Source organism: Corella eumyota, chromosome 6 (genome assembly GCF_963082875.1).
Source record: "Corella eumyota chromosome 6, kaCorEumy4.1, whole genome shotgun sequence".
NCBI lineage: Eukaryota > Metazoa > Chordata > Ascidiacea > Phlebobranchia > Corellidae > Corella > Corella eumyota.
This window is the reverse complement of record NC_137495.1, coordinates 2,907,743-2,933,203: the sequence shown is the minus strand read 5'-3', so window position 1 is coordinate 2,933,203 and position 25,461 is coordinate 2,907,743. Positions and strand designations below refer to the sequence as shown.

At 28.7% G+C, this 25,461-nt stretch overlaps 2 protein-coding genes across 2 annotated transcripts; both read left to right on the top strand.

Annotated features, from left to right (window-relative positions):
- The first annotated feature begins 4,352 nt into the window (after nucleotides 1-4,352).
- LOC145754874 (uncharacterized) lies at nucleotides 4,353-6,118 on the top strand. Its single transcript, XM_082571030.1, has one exon. The coding sequence runs from the start codon at nucleotides 4,520-4,522 to the stop codon at nucleotides 5,993-5,995; it is 1,476 nt and encodes a 491-aa protein (XP_082427156.1). The 5' UTR covers nucleotides 4,353-4,519; the 3' UTR covers nucleotides 5,996-6,118.
- Nucleotides 6,119-6,460: 342 nt separating this feature from the next.
- LOC145755385 (uncharacterized) lies at nucleotides 6,461-25,180 on the top strand. The gene is made up of 59 exons (XM_082571610.1): nucleotides 6,461-6,566; nucleotides 6,635-6,803; nucleotides 6,891-6,963; nucleotides 7,097-7,239; nucleotides 7,414-7,519; nucleotides 7,771-7,882; nucleotides 7,987-8,094; nucleotides 8,244-8,421; nucleotides 9,565-9,746; nucleotides 9,987-10,205; nucleotides 10,442-10,552; nucleotides 10,794-11,068; nucleotides 11,503-11,632; nucleotides 11,802-11,921; nucleotides 12,081-12,191; nucleotides 12,415-12,701; nucleotides 13,002-13,131; nucleotides 13,292-13,411; nucleotides 13,503-13,616; nucleotides 13,687-13,800; nucleotides 13,870-13,983; nucleotides 14,051-14,164; nucleotides 14,234-14,347; nucleotides 14,415-14,528; nucleotides 14,598-14,711; nucleotides 14,779-14,892; nucleotides 14,961-15,074; nucleotides 15,143-15,256; nucleotides 15,324-15,437; nucleotides 15,505-15,618; nucleotides 15,685-15,798; nucleotides 15,868-15,981; nucleotides 16,049-16,162; nucleotides 16,227-16,343; nucleotides 16,413-16,526; nucleotides 16,596-16,709; nucleotides 16,778-16,891; nucleotides 16,961-17,074; nucleotides 17,210-17,320; nucleotides 17,513-17,805; nucleotides 18,091-18,223; nucleotides 18,322-18,438; nucleotides 18,757-18,867; nucleotides 19,021-19,128; nucleotides 19,402-19,503; nucleotides 19,736-19,863; nucleotides 20,043-20,192; nucleotides 20,396-20,481; nucleotides 20,967-21,072; nucleotides 21,181-21,255; nucleotides 21,497-21,673; nucleotides 22,150-22,272; nucleotides 22,538-22,681; nucleotides 23,138-23,247; nucleotides 23,369-23,576; nucleotides 23,662-23,791; nucleotides 23,950-24,107; nucleotides 24,304-24,474; nucleotides 24,807-25,180. The coding sequence occupies exons 1-59, from the start codon at nucleotides 6,500-6,502 to the stop codon at nucleotides 24,954-24,956; spliced, it is 7,815 nt and encodes a 2,604-aa protein (XP_082427736.1). The 5' UTR covers nucleotides 6,461-6,499; the 3' UTR covers nucleotides 24,957-25,180.
- The last annotated feature ends 281 nt before the right edge of the window (nucleotides 25,181-25,461 follow it).

The following is a 25,461-nucleotide window of genomic DNA, read 5'->3' as shown; positions in this document are numbered from 1 at the left end:
TATCCAGTTTAACTTAGATAAACCTATCACAAAATAATAAACACAATTATTTTATCATAAAATTTTCCTGGTTTTATATAACCCAAAAACAAATAAATTTTCAATAAAATTTTACAGCTATCATAGAATATCGGGCCTATGTAAATAATGGTCGTACGATTAAATATTTGCTTTTTTTATTAATACTACGAAAGTAACGATATTTAAAATAGTCTATCATATTTTTTTTAATGTACAAAAATATAGATATTTGTGACAGGTAACCTTACTGAAATATCACTTTTTTGTTCTGTATAAGATTCTACACTAACACGTATCAGAAAAGTTTGTAAAAGCGAATTATTATCACGTAAAATAGCAAACACTTTAACTGCCTTGCTAGGTAAAATGTAAACTCCTGTACTTTCATATAAACGTATACTACAAGCAATTGCACTTATGTACTGATTTAAATAGGCCTACACTGCAACTGCAATAACATAAGTGTTATATTGACGGACCGAAACAGTTCTGTACACCATTCATGTTTTCACTACGCTACAGGTCTTGATGAAACTGCTATTTTGCAGCGCAGTCAACCGTCTTAGCTGCTTTATTTACAAAGAAAAAAGCAAAGCGAGTTTTACCGAAGCACTTAATATTGGGATATTGGTTTTGCCATTATTATTAAACGTGGTTAACTAAATGTATTTGCTCTTTTATCTTGTATTTGCTCTTTGAAATTTCACGGACAGGTTCATTTCTATAAATTAGACCAAACCCTAATTTTTATTGTTTTAACAGGGTCGCTATAATTTAAAAAATTCAGACTTAATTAAGTTCTATTGACCAATATAATAAAGGCTGTAAAAGGTAAGTGGCTATTTTGTTGTTATACAATTTTCATCTCTCTGAACACCTGTAATTTTTGTTCAATTCTCCACCAAAACTTTTATTGCAACTAATGTTTGGTTAGCAAGCAAAACGAGAACCGATTTAACTTACGGCAACAACTTATCGTGCTGGCTTTTACCGTGAGGCTATCGTTTGTTTGCGTAGGCGAGCCTGGTAGTTGGAAATTAGACTTCGCTTTACTTGGTCGGAAATCAGTTTTTTCGATTTCATCAACAAATGAAAGCTACGGCTAGAAGTCTACAGACGACCGGGTTTAGTAAAATCGTTGTTCGTTAAGCCACTAGCTTTGCTGCTGGACTTGCGATTGGTTTTTCAATATTTTTTTCTATAAACCAGCAGTTGAAAACTACTTAATGAACTCACTTAAATGTTGAAAAAAAAACTTTTATTTAAACTTTAAAAAAATAACAGACTGATTTTTTTTGTAATTCTGAAATTTTATTTTATATTATTGTATAAACAAACTATCACTGATTGACAAATGCTAATAGGTTTGTAACGTTAACTATAGCAAATTTGGGCCACCTGTTGAAAGTTGATACTATGATAGTAATAAATTTTGATGTTATTTGACCAAACAAAACAAAAATTTTTTTTAAACTAAAATATTCTGGGCTTTAAAAAATTTAAGAACGTAACAAAATTTAGTAAATTCCTATTTTGCATAAAAACTAAATAATTATAATTTAAACTGTGTTTAACTCAAGATCTTCAAGATAGTGGTATAACGTTTTAAATTTAATCGTTTTTTAACATAAGTTAATGCATAACATCTATGGATTAAATGCTTTATAAATTATTAAAGTCAATTTCTAGTAATTTCAAATTGACAAAACTTGAATTATTAATCTACTGCAACTTTATATTGCAATAGAATTTGTACATACAAGATATTTTTAAAACTGACGCATAGGAAAACTAGTATTTGAAACATAATTTTCTAACGTTTCGGAAGTCTGTTTTAGTTGTCTAGGAAAAATATGGCGCATTTTAATAAACGTTTTAATGAACAAAATAAGTTGCAAGTTTCAATGGTAAAAAATTTTAACTTTTATATAAAATAAATAGATGTATATTTTTTAGTATTGATTAAGATTTGTGTTCTTCAGGCAACAGCATTGGAAGATATACGTCACGAAGTTAGTAGTTTAAGACTTTCGAACAAAGAACTCGCAAGACAACTTCACAACGACAAGTAAAAAATTTGATTTGTTATTAATTTAAAATAATTTAGCTATTCGGTTGTTTAGATAAATATTTGTCATTACAACACTTTTATTTTTCAAATTATAAATTTTGTAAAATAGCAAACCGCTTTTTTAGGCTTGTTTTAAATTATTTAAGGATATTTTTGTATAGTTTATTTGATAAAGCATTTATTATGGTTTATAATTTCTTTAACTTTAGTAAAGTTAATAACTATTTGCAATATTGTTTTATTTGTTTTTAGATATGTGGCTAAGCACCAAGCCCAGCGGGAAGTAAATTCATTAAGATCCGAAAACTTTCGGGTTCAACGGGAAATTGTTGCGTTGAGAGACAACATCAGCGTCACCACCCGACAAGCTGAAGCCAGAGAACATGTCGCAAGAGGGAAGCAGAGAGAAATAAACGAAGCTGAGATGCAGCTGGACAGAATTAATACAAAAATTAAAGGTATAAAAATATACATTTATCTAAATATTTGACTTTTAAATGTAGGAAGTTAACTATTTCAATTTTGTAAAATTGTTCACAAAATCGCTATGCATATTCTGCTTTGCTTGTTTATGTAAATAACTGCAAGATTTATAATTGCTACCTTTGTTGCATTGTTGTTCATATAAATATATTGTATTTTAGACGTCCAAACGAAGAAAGAAGAGATGGCAAAATCGGATGAGATTCTGCAAAAAGAAATCACTCAAATCAAAGAAAATATTCAGCAATACTTAGACGAAAGCAAAGACCTAAACATACAACAGGAAGATGAGATTGGGTTAAGAAAAGAAATTGAATCTGCAAATCAAAAGTAAGTTTAATTATCTGGGACTAATTAATATATTATTTTTAGGCCTACACAATCACTTGATTTATCCACTATGTATTATTATTTTTTAAAGAATTTTATCGGATTGTGAGAAGCTGCAAGCACGTAATAAGGCTCGTCAAATTGAATCTCAAAATATTGCAGAAAACAATAAGATTTTGGAAAATGAAACAGAAAAAATTAAACAACAGATTTCAGAAATGTCGCAAAAAATCAAAGAAAACGAAAACATCTGCCATAAGTTAGAGGTAATAGTACTCATATCTACCTTTTAATGCGTTAAATGTGTATGTTATAATTTCAGGCATTATTTTAATATATCTCAAACACTTTTTATACATTTTCCTAATGTTATAATGTTAGAACTTACAAACATTGTCGATTTTTATTAAAGGTTGATATCTCAAAAATCGAGGTCGAAAGTAAGGAGAAGAAACAACAACAAATAATTGACTCAGACAAGCACTTAACTTTGTTGACCATCTTACAACCGCCTCCAACGTCTAGCGTTAAAGTTCAAACCGAAACTCTTGATCTTGGCAAAAACAAAAACATATTTGGTAGAATATTTGCGATGTGTAATGATGCTATTTAAAAATGTTGAAATATTTTTAAGCGTTTTTTAAATACGTTCTGCTTTATGTATTATTACTGTTTATGTAATAGATTTTTTTTGGGTGTTTTTATGTGCATTTAAAAAGTCACACGAAAAGTGTTTATCCTATATATTTAAACTTAACTGTTGGCAGTTGTTGTACTTAACCTACAAGCATCGTCATTTTAATTAAAAATTTTAAAATTATAGACAAGGGAGCTGACAAGACCATGAAGAGGGGAACAGTTGTTCGGGTATTGGGAGTTGGAGGGAGCGCAAAACAAAAATTCGGCAAAGATCTGGAGGTTCGAGCCACAAGTTACTCAAGACATGTTCAACTTAATGTGAAACTCAACAAGTAACTTAATGTGATGTAACAAAAAGAATTATGATGTTGTAAGTAAATATTTTCATAAAACTTTTTGCCTACGGATATTACGAAGCATTTAAACACTTAACACTGGATTTATGTAGTATTGACTTCACTATTTTTTTGTATAATTTAAGGTTAAACAAGCATCACTTTTGTAAAATAAACAAATTTAAATTAAGTTTTAATTATATACGTTTACTATTTATTAAAAGATCTGGTTAATAAACAATATTTGTAAATATTTTAAAAGCTAGTCATATATATAACGAATCTACAAATTTAGTATGTAAGATTAGTTTGAGGTTAAAACCTACGCTATACGGTAAATTCACTTGACAACATTGGATGTAAAAAATCACGTTTAGTAACCGCCTTAGGCATTTTATACATGAAGTATCAACATTAACGAGTATTGTTTTTCGCAATTTATTGTCATTGGTTTACGTATGTATACTGACAAAATGAGATTATGGTTACTGTTAGATTTTAAAGAAGATTATCATAAAGAAATATGAATATATATAATTTATGAAATTAGAAGCTAAATTATAAGGTAAAGGGCATACATGTGATTTTAATATCTGAATACAAAGTTAGATGTGTTATTTGTTTCAGAATCTAATAGGTTATGCGCTACAAATGTACATCACTGCGTTATTTAAAACAGGGACTGTTTTTTCTGTTTATTATTTTAACTGTGAAATTGTTGAGGAATTTTGACAACCAAAAAGTAACTTTTTATTATCCAAAAAAATTTAATGTTAACATTCAAACCAAAAGTATCAAAAAAACATCAGCAAGTTTTTCCGAAAATGTAAACGAAGACAATGAATCGTGCAAGCTTAAATTTAGCACGAAATTATCTAACAAGCCGCTTATTTACCTTGACCCAAATAAATTTCTGATGCCATCGTTGGTCAATGGACCAAACAATCAACTGCGTGGTTTCATGGATTCAATTTATATGGCTATACGGTTAAACCGAACTTTAATTCTACCTAATTTTTACAAACACAGAACCGAGAAAGAAGCGAATGAGCACGTTCCTGCTGATATACGAATCGACGTTGAGCACTTGTCTCGATTTATTTCGATTGTTAGAGACCATCACAGTGTTTGCAAAACCTTCGATGTTCTACTACTTTCCAACAGAGCTACACATTTGTATAACAGTTTTAGTTTAATTGGTATAGAAAGAAGGAACAACGTTTCGATTCTTCAAATCAAAAACCAAGAAGGGACTAACCGACTTCAAGTTCTGCCAATAAACAAGAAAGATGTGAACTCTGGCGATAAAGAGGTTGTGCAACAAGCCTATAGAAGCGAACGAAAATGTGCCTTGTATATGTTTCCGTTTAACAGTGCGCACTGCAAGTCCAAAAAAACAGCTTTAAAAGCGGCTGCAGATTTATTAAAAAGCAATGCTATGATTAATTTAGAGAGCTTACAAAATAATGAACTCTATGCGCTTGGAGAGCTTAGCTGTAACAAGCCAACATTTATTCGAGAAATTCAATCTCAGTTTTATGAAAAGATTGCTCCGAATGGCGGAAGCGTTGTGGCCGCTCAGTGGCGCTATGACGCTGCTGATTGGATGCGACGTTGCTCTAAACAACTCCTTCCTGGAGGTAAAAAAGTGATCTTGAATATGTGTGAAAAAATAAACAATATCACAGCTCAGGACATTGCTGAAAGTTTATTCGTTTACGTTCAAAACGTAACGGAATTTTCCAAAAGTCCTGTCCATGCGGTATACTTGTCAGCACCCTTGACTATTCAAGACTTTATATCTGAAGTAAAGGTTGCATTCAAAACGCTTTGTGAAAAACAAAACATTCACAATCTTAAGATTTACACCCACCAGGATCTTAAAAAGAAGTTAAGTCAATTCTTTGCATGCAATGTCATAAAAAAGAACTGGGAGGACGTTTTGTCGACCGTTGAAATGGCGATTTGCAGTGAAGCGATTGCTTTTCTTTACTCTCCGACTTCCTCTTGGTCTCAGTTTGTTCGACGTGAGAGAGAAATCCTTGGCCATGTTGAATATGATCACAGTGTCTTGGATTTTGTTTGGATGACACATATTGCAAAGCAAAACAAATAAACATATATAAGCTTCTTAGCTATTTTATGTGTACATTTTATTTTTTCGTTCAAATTAAACTTTGTTCTAGTTTTATTTTTTGGAAGACATATAATGTCAAAATAAATTTGCTTTAAGCATTAATTTTGATAGTAAGTTCAAAATAAAATTAAGGTATTTAAAACAAATATAGATGAATTGGTGTGCAAGAGATTGTTCTTTCTTGCAATAGATGCAAATACTTAACTTGATACAGTAAGTCCTGTCAATAGCATATCAACTTAATGACATAAGTTAAATGTGACATTAACGCTCTAAAGGTCGGAAGGGAAATTGCATTAAAATCTGCTTAGATGTTTTAAATAAGCTCTCAAAGGAATAAATAATTATTATTCACTTGAGGATTAGGTGTCAGATTTTTGAAATTGTTTTAAGAATGTCAATTGAGTCTAAATAACTTAAGCTTTGGACAGTTTTTTTGTGTTAGTTAAAAGGACATTTAGATTAGAAATACAATTTTAAGATATGGGCATCAAATATGGAATCGTCTTGTTGGCACTATTGTCTTTGTTTTTCTTCAGTTATTCTTCAGGTAAGTCTGATTTCGATTTATATATAAAATTATCACACATTCACGTATATAAACCAATTTTTTTGTAGGTGAAAAATATTTGGATTTGGTATTTGTTTTGGATGGTTCAACATCGGTGACTCGTGACAACTTTGAGTTGGTAAAATCATGGGCCAAACAAGTGTCAAGTCATTTTAATATCAGCAACGATGTGACAAGAATTGGAGTTGTTCAGTATTCACATTACTACATAAATAGGTAATCTTAACGTTTTTTTTTAAGTTTTACGTTATTTGAAAATTTTTGTCTTTAATTTGGTTTAAAATTTTAAAAATCATTTTTAAGAGCCAGTGATGATCAGAATTACATGAAAACTGAAATTGAATTGGGAAGTACTAGAAACCAAGCTGTACTTAAGGTAAAAATTTTAATTAATTTATCAACCCACAAAGAAACTCCAGTAATAACATTAGAATATTTCTAAATAATTTTTTACTTGAATAAATATAAAAGTTAATTGTATATACTTCAAAATATTTTTTTCATTTTAGCACGAAATTGACTTGATAGAATGGTCCAAGTATACAACCTATACTGCGCATGCGCTGAACAAGACGGTGAATGACTTTATGTCATCTGATCGATTTACCTCGAATTTGACGATCAAAGTTCTGGTTTTGCTAACTGATGGAGCGTAAGTATTTTGTTTTAAATAAATAATAATAATCTTTTAAAAGACTTTTGGTTTTAAATGTTTTTTGTAAAGATTCTTCGTTTAAATCTATTTTGATATTTATAAAATATTTTATTTTTAGGTATACTATATGCTAATATATAAGTAGTGTTATAATTTATACATCTTTTATAGCGCTGATGACGCCGAATATTTGAAAAAAACTTCTGCTTATGTCAAGTCAATGAATATTCAAATATTTGTGATTGGGATCATGAATGCAAAGCGTTCACAACTTAAGGTATTTATTCGATTAACTTCATTACAATTTATGTCACATTAAAGAAAAAAAAGTTACCAATAACTGCGTCATTACGGTGTTAATGTTTTACAAACATCACAATTATCCTATAAAATTATTTACTGCTATCAAAACGAATTAGTAGTTTTATATTTAGTTAACATTTGCTTCAAAACAGGGTTATTTTAAAGCTAAATTATAAAATAGTTTTTAAACAGAAATTAAATTCGTTATGTTGGAATTTTTACTAGATGATCACCGCTAACACTGATTTAAGCAAAAGATTATTCTTTCTAAAGAACTTTACCGATCTTGTGGACAATGTAAAACCTTTGGTTAAAGAAATCAAGAATCTTTTTTTAGGTTTGCTGTCACTGTAAATGTTGTTAAAATCAATACTTTATATTTACGTATTTTTGTTGGAATCAATGCAATTTTAAACTTTTTATTTTATTCTTTTTACGTAGATGGATGTGTTTCAAACCCTTGCAAATCAAATGGAACATGCGTTGATAGAGTTCAATCCTACCAATGTAACTGCTTGCCTGGCTTTACTGGAAAATCATGTGAAATAGGTAGATCTTAGCAAAACATATAAGAAATTAAAGAATTGCTTAGTTTAAAAAAAGGATATAAACATTTCAAACTAGTTTAGGCATTATGTGGTATAATCTAAGCTTAGACAACTATATGTGTATTAACGCTATTATACATTTTTGTTTAGATATTGATGATTGTAATTCGATGCCATGCCAGAATAACGGAACGGGCGTTGACCTAATTAATGACTTTAACTGCACTTGTCTGCCTACCTATGCAGGAAAAACCTGCTCTTGTGCGGGGAATAACGTTGCTTATTCACTATTCCTGACTGGGCTGGTCGTATTTGTTCAACTTAGCGCGTACTTTTTGTGTTAATAAATTTAAAGTGTGCTGAATTAAAAAAAACTATATATTCATTAAACGACATTTGTAATTAACTAGTTTAGTATCCTGTTCATAGGTTGATATTAAAAAAAGGATAAGGCAATGTAAGCTTTTTTAAGGATGCTGAATATAATGATTTAATAAATACACAAGTTTTTCGTGTTATTTGTTTTAATATAAAAATTACAAATACACGCTACCTTTAATGTCGAAGTCGCGGAACAAAAAACATATTCGCTTACGAAATGATGTCATTAATTATGTCTTAATATGACATGTTCCGTATAAAATATATATTCAAACAAACAGCATTTTATTATTCTAGGTTTTGTATGTGCTTGGTAGTACAAGTGAATCATAGTACCTTAAAAGATTGGGGGTATAAACATAAAAATTTGTTCATTAGTTTTATATGACAGTATATGTTTCTGGTGGTAGATTATGTTATTTTGGGGGAAAAAAAGAAAGAAAAATATTGTTGTCTGTTGTATATTAGCTTCTATATTTTAATAAACCTATAGTTAAAGCATGGTTTATTAGTAAGATATTGTTGTTATTCAGTAATTATAATACCCGATCGTTTAACTTGTCGTTTAGATTTTAAACAATACGTTAATAGAGCTTTTCAAAAGCGTTTATTTGTCTATAAACTTAATCGGAAATTTGTATACGATAAGTAAATCGGAAATTTGTATACGATAATTAATATTGTAACATTACTCATCAAGCCTAATTTCTGCTTTTATATACTTCCTGTCATATGGTTAGTTTGTCGAGGTGAAATTTATGAGAGTAATATGCGATAAACAATTATTTAACCTTGGGGAAAACAAACATGAAAGTTGAAGTTGCATTTAAAAAAAATATTAGTTCGTTAGGGTAAAACATAAAAAAGAATTAAACAGAATTTTAATGTCTTATCAAGTTATGTAGAAAAATTTAATAAATTTCGAATATATGTTTTAGAAAAAAGAAATTTCACCGATGCCAACGTTTAAGACTTTTGTTTTGGCGAGATTTTATCATTGTAAAATAAATTAAAAAGTTAAACAAACTATGTTGATTAAACAATTTATTTGCTTTGCAATACTGGCTTTTGCAATCAAATCTTCCAAAAGTCAATGGTCGTATGCACCTGAAGTCACGCAAAATGAAATCGAATATTACATTCAAAAAACTGGAAATTATAACTTCTCGTCGGCTGATGAAAGTTGCAGTGCGATGGGCGGGATCTTAGCTGTTATATCTTCTCAGAATATTTCGGACCATATACTGGATCTGGTTAACCAAACTGGACTAGGTAGATAGCTTGTTTAATATATATAACGTTTTAGTATGCCTTAGCTAAAGGTTTGCCTACAAAGGCCTATAGAAAAAATGTTAACTTCTTTTAGGCTTGATACGGACTTAAACTAGTTTAGAATAAAGTTAAAGCTGTAATGGGACTCTTTTAATAACAGCTTACTGCTAATAAATAACACTCTAAATTAAACTTTTCCAATATTACGAATTTTTACAATTTATTGGAAATCTTTCCTAGAAAACGAGCGCTTTTTGATTGGAGCAATGCCAGATGAAGGAGCTTTTATTTGGGCAGATATGAGTAATATTGTGTATTCAAATTGGGCGTGCAATAATACGGAGCGACTGGCTGTAAAGCTAGGTTGTGTGAATATGATTGGAGCGTTAGATTTAAGTTGGAGCGGGGTTCGGTGCAATTCATCATACAATAAGTTCGTTTGTCAACGAAAACATACTGGTATAATTATATGTATAGTTTAGTTTTTAGGTTAATTATTAAGAGATCTGTATGTAAGGTTCTTATTTATTTATTCTTTAAATACATCAAATAATTTTATGTATTAGTTTTAAAAAAAAATTAATTATTTTGTTTTGACTTTATAAATATAATAATACTTTATTGTTTATTTTAAAAAGTCAAATAAAGTTAATGTAATTAATTTACAGAAACTAAAATGATAAACATTTATTTAGTGGATGCATGTGCAAGCAATCCATGTAAGAACAATGGAATTTGCACAAATTTAGGAGATGATTACACCTGTAATTGTTCTATTAATCAATTTGAAAAAGATTGTTCACGAGGTATTTTTAAATGTTGATAATTTTATTTGTTGAGTACTGTAACGAAACCGCCATTTTCTTGTTTACGCTAAGTGTTACTGTTCCTAATCACGCGATCACACTTCAAATCACGTGTTTATACCGTATCTTTATATACTTAAAAGAAATAATATATTTTATAAAATTATACACAAATAAAGAATGTAGCAGTCAAGATATTTATAAGTAAAAAATTTTTTTAATTTGAAACCAATTTTTGTAGGTGTACAACTTTTAAACATAACTATTTTTGCAAGCAACAAGCCCACTTACAAGATTGGTGTAGTTAATGATAATCAAATAGAACTTGTGCTCTTTGGAAATACTACATGGACTTTACGCATGCCTGGACTTGACTGGCAATTGAACAATGAACCACGTTCTTTACAATATGCTGGCACTAACTCATTCTTATATGCTGGCCCTGAGTTTAGTTTAAGAAGTTATGAAGATACGGAATTGTTCAAAAAACAAACTACATTTACAACATCTCCTGGGGTAAACATTTTTTGAAAAATATGGAATAGTGTAAATACATGTTATAAATTCACTGGCAGCGTTGTGTAGTGGTAAGAACACTTGCTACACCACCATGACGTCCTGGGTTCAATACCCACTGCTCTCAAGCTGTAGCGCCCTTGAGTAAGGCGCTATGAACAGTATGAACTCCTGCCGAGCTAACACTTAATCAGCAGCATAGTTACCAGACAATTATAATTTCTATAATATCCCAAGCTGCCACAGGCAAACTCGAGAGGTCTGGGTAACTGATGTTACTTTATGATTAGGTTGCGCATTCGACCTTCCCACATCGAGGATAAAGATATATATATATAAAAAAGTAGTAGTTTTATGAAATTTTTTTTAAACTAAGTGTTGTTATATGAAACTACATTTATTTATGTTAAAATAAATTTTGCATTTACATTTAGCAAGGTAAAATATACCAATCTGTTGGGAGGGCAGGTTATTACATGAGACATGAAGATAACATTATAAAACTTCAGAAAAATGACAATTCTTCATCCTTTTTTGTTAATGCAATGTTTTCTTTAGTTGTAGGTAATATTTATGCATAAATTTTTTTAAATAGATTTTTTTAACCATTCTAATGTATGTTAAACTTTTTCTAAAAAATTTAAGATCAGTAAAATAATTTGTAAATAAGTGTTTAATATATCTGGTGTAGGTCAGAAATAAATTAATTTTATATTTTTTTATTATTTGGCAGCTGAAGATTTATTATGTACAACCTCGCTTTGTACGAATAATGGAACTTGTATAAATACGCAATTTAATTATACATGTGCTTGTACTAAAGGATTTACAGGACGACATTGTGAAACTATATGTAAGTATTTCAATCAAATTATTTTTTATTTTTACAATCATTTTATATATATATAATAAAATTATATAGTTAAAATGTCAAATTATTTGTGTTCAAAATTTTCTATGTGTCATCATTTTTTAATTTTTAATAAGAAAAAGCAACCAAATATTTTTTTAGTGGATGCATGTGCTAGTAATCCATGTAAGAACAATGCAACTTGTACAACTTTAGAAGATGACTTTAACTGTAATTGTTCGGTTGACTATTATGACAAAGATTGCTCAAAAAGTAAGTTCCAAATCATATTTAAATTAAATGTATAACTGTAAAGTTATAAAATCTAAGTTAAATCTAAAATAAATATATAGTTATCTACATATCTTTTATTTAATGGTGTAGAATTTTTTATTTTTTGTTATGACTTTAATAAATTTGAATTTATTTAAAATGAAACAACAGCATATTTTAACATAGTTAAAGCATTAGTTTTAAGTATTTTTTTTACATCCAGGACATGGTATTACGGGACCATTTACTATTTATGCTTACAACAAACCAACTTATAAGATAGGTGTGGTTAACGACACTCAAATAAAACTTGTTCAATTTGGTAATACATCCTGGAATGCGGTTGTGCCTGGTTTCTACTGGCATGTAAGCAACATTTCATTTTCTTTGCGTTATGCCAACACAACCTCATATTTATATGCTGGACCAGAATTTAGTTTAAGAAATTATGAGGATACAGAATTATTTAAACAGCAAACTACATTCACATCGATTTCAACCAGCAATCCAGTGAGTTATCACTTACTTAATATTAAAAATTGGAATTCTAAATTACTGTATAAATTTGTAGTAAAACTGTTGTATTTAAAATTATTTTTGTTGTTTAAAAATTCAATTTTACAGATTATTTATAGACTAAACTTTATTCATTTTGCAATTTTTTTGTAATGGTAAATTTATATGTTAACTTGAATTTAAAAATAAAACATAAAGCAGTGTTTTTGAAACAGTGCAACATATATCATCTATGACACTGCTACATAACTAAGAGAAATGATTATTTAAATTATATATTTTATGCGTTTACAGACTTACAAATTTGTTGGACCTGCTGAAATGAAAGGTTATTTTATGAGCCATGAAGATAACATAATAATACTTCGACAAAATGACAGCTCCTCTTTGTTTGAGGACTCTTCTTTATTTGCAATAACCCCAAGTAAATATTTAGCAATATTTTTTTATAAATTGATTTAATATGCTGAATTATATTTAAATCATTTATTCTACAGAAATTCTTTTAAAAATTTTATTTATTTGAAAAGTTTTGTAAACAGTTTTCAGTATGTAATATTATAAGTTTCATTTTTTTTCTTTAGTGTCTAAAAACCAATGTAATTCTTTTCCTTGTCTAAATGATGGAACTTGTATAAGTACGGAATCAAATTATACTTGTGCATGTACTCAAGATTACACTGGAAAAAACTGTGATTTAACGGGTTAGTAACAATGTTTATATTAATTTCTCTTGTAATATATATATATATATATATATATATAATATGTTAAATTAAACAACTTTTTTTATAGCTGATTTTTGTGCCAGCGATCCATGTAAAAATAATGGAATTTGTACAAATAACGAATTAAGTTATGCTTGTGCATGTACTCAAGATTTTACTGGAGAAAATTGTGATTCCAAGGGTTAGTAACAACCTTTATATCATCTTATTTATTTGATAAATATTTAACATTAATTAATTTTTTTTTACAGTTAATTTTTGTACCAGCGATCCTTGTCAAAATAATGGAATTTGTACAAATAATGAATCAAATTATACTTGTGCATGTACTCAAGATTTTACTGGGGAAAATTGTGATTCCAAGGGTTAGTAAACAATATTGATATTAATTTTATTTGAAAAGATTTGTTAAATTAAATTACTTTTTATGATAGTTGACTTTTGTGCCAGCGATCCTTGTCAAAATAATGGGACCTGTACAAATAATGAATCAAATTATACTTGTGCATGTACTCAAGATTATACTGGAAGAAATTGTGATTTTAAGGGTTAGTAACAATGTTTATGGTAATTTCTCTTGTATATTTTATTTTAAATTAAACACCTTTTTTATAGTTGATTTTTGTGGCAGCGAACCTTGTCAAAATAATGGAATTTGTACAAATAATGAATCAAATTATACTTGTGCTTGTACTCAAGATTATACTGGAAGAAATTGTGATTCTAAGGGTTAGTAAACATTATTGATATTAACTTTATTTGGAATTATATGTTAAATTAAACTACTTTTTATGATAGTTGATTTTTGTGCCAGCGATCCTTGTCAAAATAATGGAATTTGTACAAATAACAAATCAAGTTATGCTTGTGCTTGTACTCAAGATTTTACTGGAGAAAATTGTGATTCTAAGGGTTGGTAACAATGTTTATGGTTATTTCTCTTGTATTATTTATGTTAAATTAAACACCTTTTTTATAGTTGATTTTTGTGCCAGCGATCCCTGTCAAAATAATGGAATTTGTACAAATAATGAATCAAATTATACTTGTGCATGTACTCAAGATTTTACTGGAGAAAATTGTGATTCCAAGGGTTAGTAAACAATATTGATATTAACTTTATTTGGAATTATATGTTAAATTAAACTACTTTTTATGATAGTTGACTTTTGTGCCAGCGATCCTTGTCAAAATAATGGAATTTGTACAAATAACGAATCAAGTTATACTTGTGCATGTACTCAAGATTATACTGGAAGAAATTGTGATTCTAAGGGTTGGTAACAATCTTATTATTAATTTCTTTTGTACTATGTATGTTCAATAAAAAACTTTTTTTATAGTTGATTTTTGTGCCAGCGATCCTTGTCAAAATAATGGAACCTGTATTTATATTGAATCAAATTATACTTGTGCATGTACTCAAGATTATACTGGAAGAAATTGTGATTCTAACGGTTGGTAACAATGTTTATGGTAATTTCTCTTGTATTTTTTATGTTAAATTAAAAACTCTTTTTTACAGTTGATTTTTGTGCCAGCGATCCTTGTCAAAATAATGGAATTTGTACAAATAATGAATCAAATTATACTTGTGCATGTACTCCAGAATATACTGGAAGAAATTGTGAATCTAAGGGTTGGTAACAATGTTTATATACATTTTATTTGAAAAGATATGTTAAATTAAACTACTTCTTATGATAGTTGACTTTTGTGCCAGCGATCCTTGTCAAAATAATGGAATTTGTATAAATAATGAATCAAATTATACTTGTGCATGTACTCAAGATTATACTGGAAGAAATTGTGATTCTAAGGGTTGGTAACAATCTTATTATTAATTTCTTTTGTACTATGTATGTTCAATAAAAAACTTTTTTTATAGTTGATTTTTGTGCCAGCAATCCTTGTCAAAATAATGGAATTTGTACAAATAACGAATCAAGTTATGCTTGTGCTTGTACTCAAGATTATACTGGAAGAAATTGTGATTCTAAGGGTTAGTAACAATGTTTATGGTAATTTCTCTTGTATTATTTATGTTAAATTAAACACCTTTTTTATAGTTGATTTTTGTGCCAGCGATCCTTGTCAAAATAATGGAATTTGTACGAATAATGAATCAAATTATACTTGTGCATGTACTCTAGAATATACTGGAATAAATTGTGAATCTAAGGGTTGGTAACCATGTTTATATACATTTTATTTGGATTTATATGTTAAATTAAACAACTTTTTTATAGTTGATTTTTGTGCCAGCGATCCTTGTCAAAATAATGGAATTTGTACAAATAACGAATCAAATTATACTTGTGCATGTACTCAGGATTTTACTGGAAAAAATTGTGATTCCAAGGGTTGGTAAACAATATTGATATTAATTTTATTTGAAAAGATATGTTAAATTAAACTACTTCTAATGATAGTTGACTTTTGTGCCAGCGATCCTTGTCAAAATAATGGGACCTGTATAAATAATGAATCAAATTATACTTGTGCATGTACTCAAGATTACACTGGAAAAAATTGTGATTCTAGGGGTTAGTAACAATCTTATTATTAATTTCTTTTGTACTATGTATGTTCAATAAAAAACTTTTTTTATAGTTGATTTTTGTGCCAGCGATCCTTGTCAAAATAATGGAATTTGTACAAATAACGAATCAAGTTATGCTTGTGCTTGTACTCAAGATTATACTGGAAGAAATTGTGATTTTAAGGGTTAGTAACAATGTTTATGGTAATTTCTCTTGTATTATTTATGTTAAATTAAACACCTTTTTTATAGTTGATTTTTGTGCCAGCGATCCTTGTCAAAATAATGGAATTTGTACAAATAATGAATCAAATTATACTTGTGCATGTACTCAAGATTTTACTGGAGAAAATTGTGATTCCAAGGGTTAGTAAACAATATTGATATTAATTTTATTTGAAAAGATATGTTAAATTAAACTACTTTTTATGATAGTTGACTTTTGTGCCAGCGATCCTTGTCAAAATAATGGAACCTGTACAAATATTGAATCAAATTATACTTGTGCATGTACTCAAGATTATACTGGAAGAAATTGTGAATCTAAGGGTCGGTAACAATGATCATATTAAATTCTCTTGTATTACATATGTTCAATTAAACAAACTGTTTTTATAGTTGATTTTTGTGCCAGCGATCCTTGCCAAAATAATGGAACTTGTACAAATAACATTTCAAATTATACTTGTGCATGTACACAAGATTTTAGTGGAAAAAATTGTAATTCTAAGGGTTAGTAACAATTTTTATAATAATTTTTTTTGGAATTGTATATGTTAAATTAAACAAACTTTTTATAGTTGATTTTTGTGCCAGCGATCCTTGTCAAAATAATGGAATTTGTACAAATAACGAATCAAGTTATGCTTGTGCATGTACTCAAGATTATACTGGAAAAAATTGTAATTCTAAGGGTTAGTAACATTGTTATATCAATTTTTTTTTGTGAAATATATATAAAACTAATTACCTTTTTATCTTAGTTGATTTTTGTGCCAGCGATCCATGTAAAAACAATGGAACTTGTACAAATAATAAATCAAATTATACTTGTGCATGTACTCAAGTTTACACTGGAAGAAATTGTGAAACTAAATGTATGAATAGGTTTTTTAAAAATTTGGAAAACAAATTTTAATTGTCAGCGAAATTAAATAACCTCTGTATGTTTTTATGCAAGATAACATTTAATCAAGCAGCATAAATTATAACAAATAAAGTTTTTTTTTTAGTTGACGCATGTGCTAGTAGTCCATGTAAGAATAATGCAACTTGCACAACTTCAGGGGTCGACTTTAACTGTAAGTGTCCAAGTGATTATTACGGAAAAGATTGTTCATTAGGTGAGTATAAGAATATAGTTGTATAACATGCATTATTTTGGGCTTCAATATAAATCTATTTTTAGCTTGTTTTTTTTCTATTTTTTTCTACCATATAATTATATCCATTTTATTAGAATTAAAGATTTTAAATGATACAACTACAGTCTTAAATATGTTTAAAGCGTTGGTTTGAATATTTTTTACATTTAGAACAAAACACCATAGGACCAACAACCATTTACTCTTATGATAAACCAACCTATAAGGTGGGAGTGGTTAATAATAGTCAAATAAAGATTGTTCAATTTGGAAATATTACCTGGTTTATTAAAAACCCTGGACTTTACTGGCAAGCAAGCAACGGCAACACATCGTATTCTTTTTATTATGCCAACACAAATTCATATTTATATGCTGCACCACAATTTAGTTTAAGAAGTTACGAAGATACAGAATTATTTAAAAAACAAACTACATTTCAGTTGGAAGTTTCAGAAACAACAGTAAGTTATAACTACATTCTTCTTTCATATACTGTTATTTGAAATTTTATGCCCCCCCCCCTTTTTTTTTATTTTACAGATATTTTTTAGAGTAAATTTTATGGTCTGGTGTTGTTTTTTATTCTCTTTTTTTGTTTTAGACTAGCAATAATTTTGCTTTAAAAATAAAATACAATATTTAACACTTTTTTTTAATGTTATATATACTAAGGACCACTTTTCTTTAGTACTTTTATTAACTTAAATAAAACAGTTTTTTCATAAAATATTTTTAACATATTTTAGAAATATTCATTTATTGAACCTGTTGCAATGGAAGGTTATTTTATGAGCCACGAAGACACAATAGTTCTTCAACAAAACAACAGTTCCCCTTCATTCACAAAGAGTTCTTTATTTGCAATTGTATTAGATAATGGTAACAATTTTTTTACCTATATTTTTCTAAGCCACCTTAAGTGGTGGAGTAGTGTCTTAAATTTTTTTTTGAATTTTTATATTTATATTGTTTATTAGAAAATAAGCAGTGTGGTTCTCAACCTTGTCTCAATAGTGGGACCTGCATAAGCACAATATCAAATTATACTTGTGCATGTACTCAAGATTACACTGGAAGAAATTGTAATTCCAACGGTTAGTAACAATGTTTATATTAATTTCATTTACAAATATACACGCTGAACTATAATACGAAATATCATACTATTGAATTACTAGTAACAGGATATCAATTTCTTTTAGTGCAGGTATTTAAGATTACACAGTAAAAGACTGTGATACAGATAGTTAGTAACATTATTACATTAAATTATTTTAAAAATAAAATTTAAATTCCTAGTTAAAGTAATAGATCTAATTTAATTTTTTTGCTGTGGTCTGTTAGAGTATGTGTATAACCCTAACTGATGTTATTAAAACTTGTTAATATAAAACTAAAAATTACATTTTTAGAAAATAAGTGCAATGAAAATCCATGCAAAAACAATGGAACTTGTGTGAATATTGGAAACAGTTATAACTGTACTTGCATGAAAGGATATGGTGGAGAAAACTGCACAGAAGGTTCATTTCTTTATTTTACTTTAAATATATAAATTAGATGTTGTTATTAGCAGTTTTTTGTATATTTCAATGTTTAAGAATTAAACTGAGTTAATAGAACATGTAAATACCATACCCAGCAAACATAATTTTGTAATTGTATTTTTGTAATAGGTTGCATAGACAAGAACTGTTCCAAAAATGCAGAATGTCTGGCAGCAGGAGATGGTGGCACATGCAGTTGTTTGCCTGGTTACCAAGGCAACGGTGTAATTTGTTTGGGTAAACCAATCATTTTTTTATTAAAAACTTCTGTTATCTTAGTTTTATTGTGTTTTTGTATCTATGGGTTGTATTGATTTTTTTATGTTAAATAGTCAAGATGGCAGACTAAACAAAACATAAGTTTTGATAACCATTACAAATTTAAGCTTTCTATGTAAGTTTTGGGGTCATTGGTTTAGTAAAATAACTTGTTTATAAACTTATTTTATAATTTCAAGATTTTATGTTGAATAATTTTAACTTAAAAAATTAATGCAATTCCTGTTGCAGGTGTTTGTTATCCTGCAACATTACAAGATAAAGAAGAGGAATATACTTTCTCAAGAAGCACAGAAAATAGTTTGGTTTATTCAAAGGAAACCTGCATTTTAGGTCGATAATAATTTGTATTTTAAATTTTCAAATAAAAAGTTTGTTGCCTTAAAAAAAACAATTTTAGAGCTTTATTAATTAATTTTGTTCAATATAATTTTTTAAACTTGGTAAATCAATCTTTGAATTTTTTTTTAACTAGATTTTTTAATATTCCTTAGGTTGTTTTATCAATTTTGTTAATTTTTTTGTTTCTGAATTTTGTTTAAGTCCATTTTTTTTCATGCTTTAGGTACACCAAAAGCAAGTGCATTATGTGAACTAAATGAGAGTCCAGAAACTGGTGCAAGTTATAATATAAATACATTAACTGTAGTCTCTTGTAACCTGACCCTTGCCAAATTAAATCATAGTTACCACGTAAGCTTAATATTTAAATTTTTTGGTTTTACAAACATTGTAAATAGTAGTAATTTTTATTAAGTAAATTATGTAAAATTTTTACTTTTTTAAAATATATATTTTTAATAAACTATAAGTGAATTAAAAAAACTGATTTTTTGGCATTTTCTGTTTTGTTAATTTTTTTGTTTTTTAAGGTTGACAATAAAAATCTCACTTTAAATGAAGTTGCTAACTTAGTTGGGACTCTTACAAAAACAGAATCATTACCAGTTGTTTCTATCCAAGATGCTGTTAATGTTTTGTCAAGAATTAGCCAACAACTTAAACAAAATGACACAGTAGTGGTATTTCTTTTATTGTGGTTAATTTTTCTTTGATGTAAATAAGTAGCCTTTGCAGCCTAAACATAGAATAACATTGGTTATGATAATAGAATCTGAAGTTGACAATAAGTTAAAGATATTATTGATCATACTTGTTAAAAATTATCTTGCAATTAAGGGTTTATAAATAAAGAATCATGCCAACTTAGATTTTTTATTTTTAGATTTCTGTCCAGCCAGCGATAAATGTTCTGGCAGGAATAAGTTCTCTTATTTCACATATTGGAAATAGTACAGATATATCACCAAGGTAACTAATTCTATTTATCATTTGGCATAATTTTTTTAATGATAGTTAGTATGTAATAACCGGCGGCGTGGTGTAGTGGTAAGATCACTTGCTACACACCATGAGGTCGTGGGTTTAATCCCCACTGCTCTCATGCTGTAGCACCCTTGAGTAAGGCGCTAAAATTGGTATGAACACTTGCTGAGCCAGCACATAATCAGCAGCATAATTATCGGGCAATTATAATTAATATAATATCTCAAACTGCTGAAGGCAACTCGAGACTGGGTCGGGATAACGGTTGTTGCTCTATGTTTAGGTCGCGCATTCGACCTACCCACATCAAGAATAAAAATATATACGAAAAAAATTATAAAACTTTTACATGTGTTAAAAATTAATCTTTTGCTGGAGTATTTTTGAAAATGATTTATATACACTGTTTCTAATAAATTTCTACATTATGTGATATATAGAATTTATAAAGTATATCTTAATATTGTTAGTGCTAAGGCAAATCTGGCTGATAGTACTAATAATATATTAAACAATATTGAATTGCCTGAAAATCAGACATCTAAAGAAATTCAAACACCCAACTTTAATGCAAAAGTAAGTTGAATTTTACTTTACAAATTCATTTGTAAGTTTTTAGAAAGCCATTGACTACATATTTATATCTTAATATATCGTCTTCTTACATTAAATTTTTTATATTAGATCACAGATATACAACCCAGATCCAGCACAAAAATTGCTCATGTTAAACCTGTCTACGAAAATTACAACTACGATGTCAATATATTTTAAACTTATTTAAGCATTTATTTTTTACCTAATGTTTTAATTTTTGTTGTTAAAAAACAAACTAAATTTTTTTAATATTTTTTAAATAATTATTAACACAGAACTTTATTTTTCATTTGAGGTTTTACATTTTTTTTAAATTTTTAAATGAACCTAAACACACATTGATGATCTATTAACTTCTTTAAATAGAAGTACTAATAAGGTGTTTACTTTTAACTATAAATAGGTTCCACCACAATTAACATCCACAAATAAGGTCATCCCATCTCCAGCATCTGTGTTTATTCCTTCTGAAATTATAGCAACTGCAGCTAACAGTGCACCTGAACAACAGCCTGTAAGAATAACTGTGATCGTGTACAACAACCCTGCTCTTTTTCCATCCAATACTAATTCTTCACAGGTAAGAAATATTACAATTTACATGAATTGTTTAACTGTGCTTTTTTATAGATTTATTAAAGCTATATTTTTTTAGATAGTTAGTTGAAATATTAAATTATGTCAACTGATTTGTAGATATATGCTAATGTAAAGGTGTACTTGGAATAGGGTAATAACTGGCAGCATGGTGTAAGGATAAGAACACTTGCTACACCACACATGAGGTTGTGGGTTCAATCCCCACCGATCTGATGCTGTAGTGCCTTTGAGTAAGGTGCTATGAACGGTATAAACTCCTGCTGAGCCAGCACTTAATCAGCAGCATAATTACCTGGCAATTATAATCTATGTTATATCCCAAACTGATAAAGGCAACTCGAGACTGGGTCTATGTCTATGTTTAGGTCGCGCATTCGACCATCCCACATCAAGGATAAAGATATTTACAAAAAAAACAACTACTAATAACGCAATTTTTTTTAAATTATAAATTAGGTTGTGGTAGTTAGTATATCAAGCTTAAGTAACTTACATCGGTTATCCAGTAGCATAGTTACCACTTACAATAACATTGGATTAAGGAATGGAGAAATAGTACCAAATGTTACTAGAGCGGAGGTGATTTCTGTGTCATATAAAATGTTAAAAAACTAACAATAAGAAAATTAAAAATAAATTTATTTTGAACTCTTTTTTTTCGTTTAGAATTTATAGTAATTAAAAACTAACTATTTTTTTTTACTTTTTAAGCAATAAAATGTGTTAAATTTTTTTAATATGACTAAGCCTTTTCATTGTGTAGCTTTTAGCTGACTATTGTAAATCATTTTATCATACCTAAAATTTATGCTAAATTAATTTGATATTGAATTTTTCTATTTAGAAAACAATCCAAAGACTAATAACTTGTGCAGTATATACTGATAACATTGGATTTCATGAGAGCGCTGATGCCTGTAGTTTAATTCCTGACTCCTTCCCCCCACAATGCAGTTGTCTTACTCTTCGTACTTTTTCATGTTTAGTGGTAAGATACATGATTTGACATTGAACCAAGTTTTTTGGCACAAATTTATTGTTGTAAAAACAAAGTTTAATAAGTTATCATTTGAATTATAAAGACTTTAAAACTTAGTTACTGGCTGTTACTGGACTTTTAAATTGTAGTGGTAAGAACACTTGCTACACCACCATGAGGTCGTGGGTTCAATCTCCACTGCTCTCATGCTGCAGCGCCCTTAAGTAAGCTGCTATAAATGGTATAAACTCCTGCTGAGCCAGGACTTAATCAGCAGCATACTTACTGGGCAATTATAATCTTTATAATATCCCAAACTGCTAAAGGTTACTCGAGACTGGTTTGGAGTAACTGATGTTACTCTATGTTTAGACGCATTCGTTCTTCCCACGTCGATAATAAATTGAGATATACAAAATAAAATATATATTTTTTAAAACTTATTGTACATTACTTACTTTGTAGAGTACAGTTTGGTTCCCATCAACTGAAGTATTGGGTGTAGTCAGCACAATTGGTTGTATTCTGTCTCTAATTGGTGCCATTCTCACATTCTTGATCTATGCCATTAATAAGTTAGTTGCCACGTAACACATTTAACTGCCGACCAATACAACTTTTTGTAATTAAACAATAGATTAAGTAATTTCTTTTTTTGGCTTAAAAACTTGCATTATTTATTGTTTTTTTGTGTAGGGAACTGTCAAAAAGACCTATTGCATTTTACCTTTTAAACATTTGCACATCGCTGTTTGGAATTTATATGACATTTTTACTTGGCTTGCCTGCTGTTACAAAAAGAACTGAATGTACAATTGCTACAGCTTTCTTGCAATATTTTCTACTTGTATTTTGGGCGTGGTCTTGTGCTAATGCTTACAATGTATATAGACTGACAGTGAAGGTAATATTAATATTTTGGAACATTATGTACAATTGCTTCAAAAATACTAAATAAATGACTTGTTCACTGTTGACATTTATTGCAGGTATTTGAAGGAGATGGTGGACTCTCACCTCTCTCTTTGTCTTTGTTGGCATATTTGGTTCCGGCTATTATTGTACTTGTTAATGTTAGTGCTACAGTATTTTCTACTGACAAGGAGATCCCATATGAAAGTAAGATGTGTAGTTTTTTATTATTTAAAAAAATAAAATAAAGGGTTTTTTATTGTTATCTTTATTTACTCTTTATTACTATGCTTTTATTATTTAATTAAAGTAACACATTGAAAATATTTTTAGAGTAATTAAATTATCAAATTGTTTTTTTTAAGACATCAACTTTGTCTCCAATTATCGCTCTCAATCAATTTGTTGGCTTCGATCTTATTCTTTTTATTATGGATTTATACTTCCGATGGCTTTGGCTTTGCTGTTCAATATAGTTATGTTTACGCAAGTGATACTTAAACTTACAGTGGGACATGTGGAAGTAAGATTTATTAGCTTACATTTATACTAATTTATTTTTAAGATATCTTGTATATTATTTTATTGCAAACCTAATCTCAGTAGGTACTAAAAAGTGTTAATAATTAAAATTAACATTAGGAACTTATAAAGCAAATGAAAAGAAAATTATTCTAGTTATATCTTTTATTGTTATGTTGTTACTTTTCATATTTAAGGTCAAATCTACAAAAAGTAGAAATGTAGTAAAAGATGGACTGATTGTTGCAATTATTATGGCATCAATGATGGGTTTTACTTGGCTTTTTGGTTTCTTGTTACTAGCTCCTGGCAACCAAACATACAATGCAATCTTCTCATGGCTTTTTACACTACTCAATGCAACACAGGCATAACATTTTATTGCAGCCATTATTTAACTTTAAGATAATTTAAAAAACAAAATGTCAAATGATATATATGGACTTTAACCAGTGACTGGTTAAAAAAAGAAAAATTTACATTGAATTACTGAACCCAATAACAAATGAACTATTCAGGGTTTATTTTATAAAAATAATTAAACAGAAAGAAGTTGTTAGGTTTGCTTGTCTATGACTAAGTTATCATTGGGTTAAGTTGTTTTTGGGTTGGTTTGACATGGAACCACTTTAACTAATACACTTTATGTATATATTTCCCTTTTGTTAAATACAGCTCATTTTAAACCTATTTTCTACAGGGGGTGTCTATTTTTTACATGAATTGTGTAAGAAACAAAGCTGTTCGAGATATTTGGTGGACTGCAATAGTTAGAAAATGTGACTGTTGTAGACGCAAACCTAAAGAGGATTCTGTCACTGAAATTCATACTGGAAAAACAACATTTTAATTCACTCTGAAACAAGACGCTTATAATAAGTCAATTTGTTGAAGTTTTATTAATATAAACCTTGTGTTTTATTCACTATTAGACAGACTTGTTGCTATGTTTGATTAAATTGTATATATTATAAATTAGACCAATATAAAAAAATTATAGTTCTTTCGAAATTTTAAACATTGTTGTTTGTATAAAATTTGTATAAAGATTGTACATGAAAATATATATTGTTTAATGAAGTGAAAATTGATTTAATAAAGTGAAAATCGACCTAAACATAGAAACTCCAACCCAGTCTTAAGTTGCCTTTAGCAGTTTGGGATATTATAGAGATTATAATTGCCTGGTAATTATGCTGCTGATTAAGTTCTGGCTCAGCAGGAGTTTATGGCGCCTTACTCAAGGGCGCTACAGCGTAAAAGCAGTACGGATTGAACCCAGGACCTTATGGTGGTGTAGCAATTGTTCTTACCCCTACATTACGCTGCTGTTGTTTTTTTGTTTTATTATTAGG

What these genes read in the sequence shown, in the direction of transcription:
- LOC145754874 (XM_082571030.1), top strand. Translation starts at nt 4,520, where the DNA reads ATGCGCTACAAATGTACATCACTGCGTTATTTAAAACAGGGACTGTTT.
- LOC145755385 (XM_082571610.1), top strand. Translation starts at nt 6,500, where the DNA reads ATGGGCATCAAATATGGAATCGTCTTGTTGGCACTATTGTCTTTGTTT. An exon ending in AATAAATTGTGAATCTAAGG is followed by an intron (nt 15,619 to 15,684) that starts GTTGGTAACCAT and finishes ACTTTTTTATAG; the next exon opens with TTGATTTTTGTGCCAGCGAT. An exon ending in CGGAAAAGATTGTTCATTAG is followed by an intron (nt 17,321 to 17,512) that starts GTGAGTATAAGA and finishes TTTTACATTTAG; the next exon opens with AACAAAACACCATAGGACCA.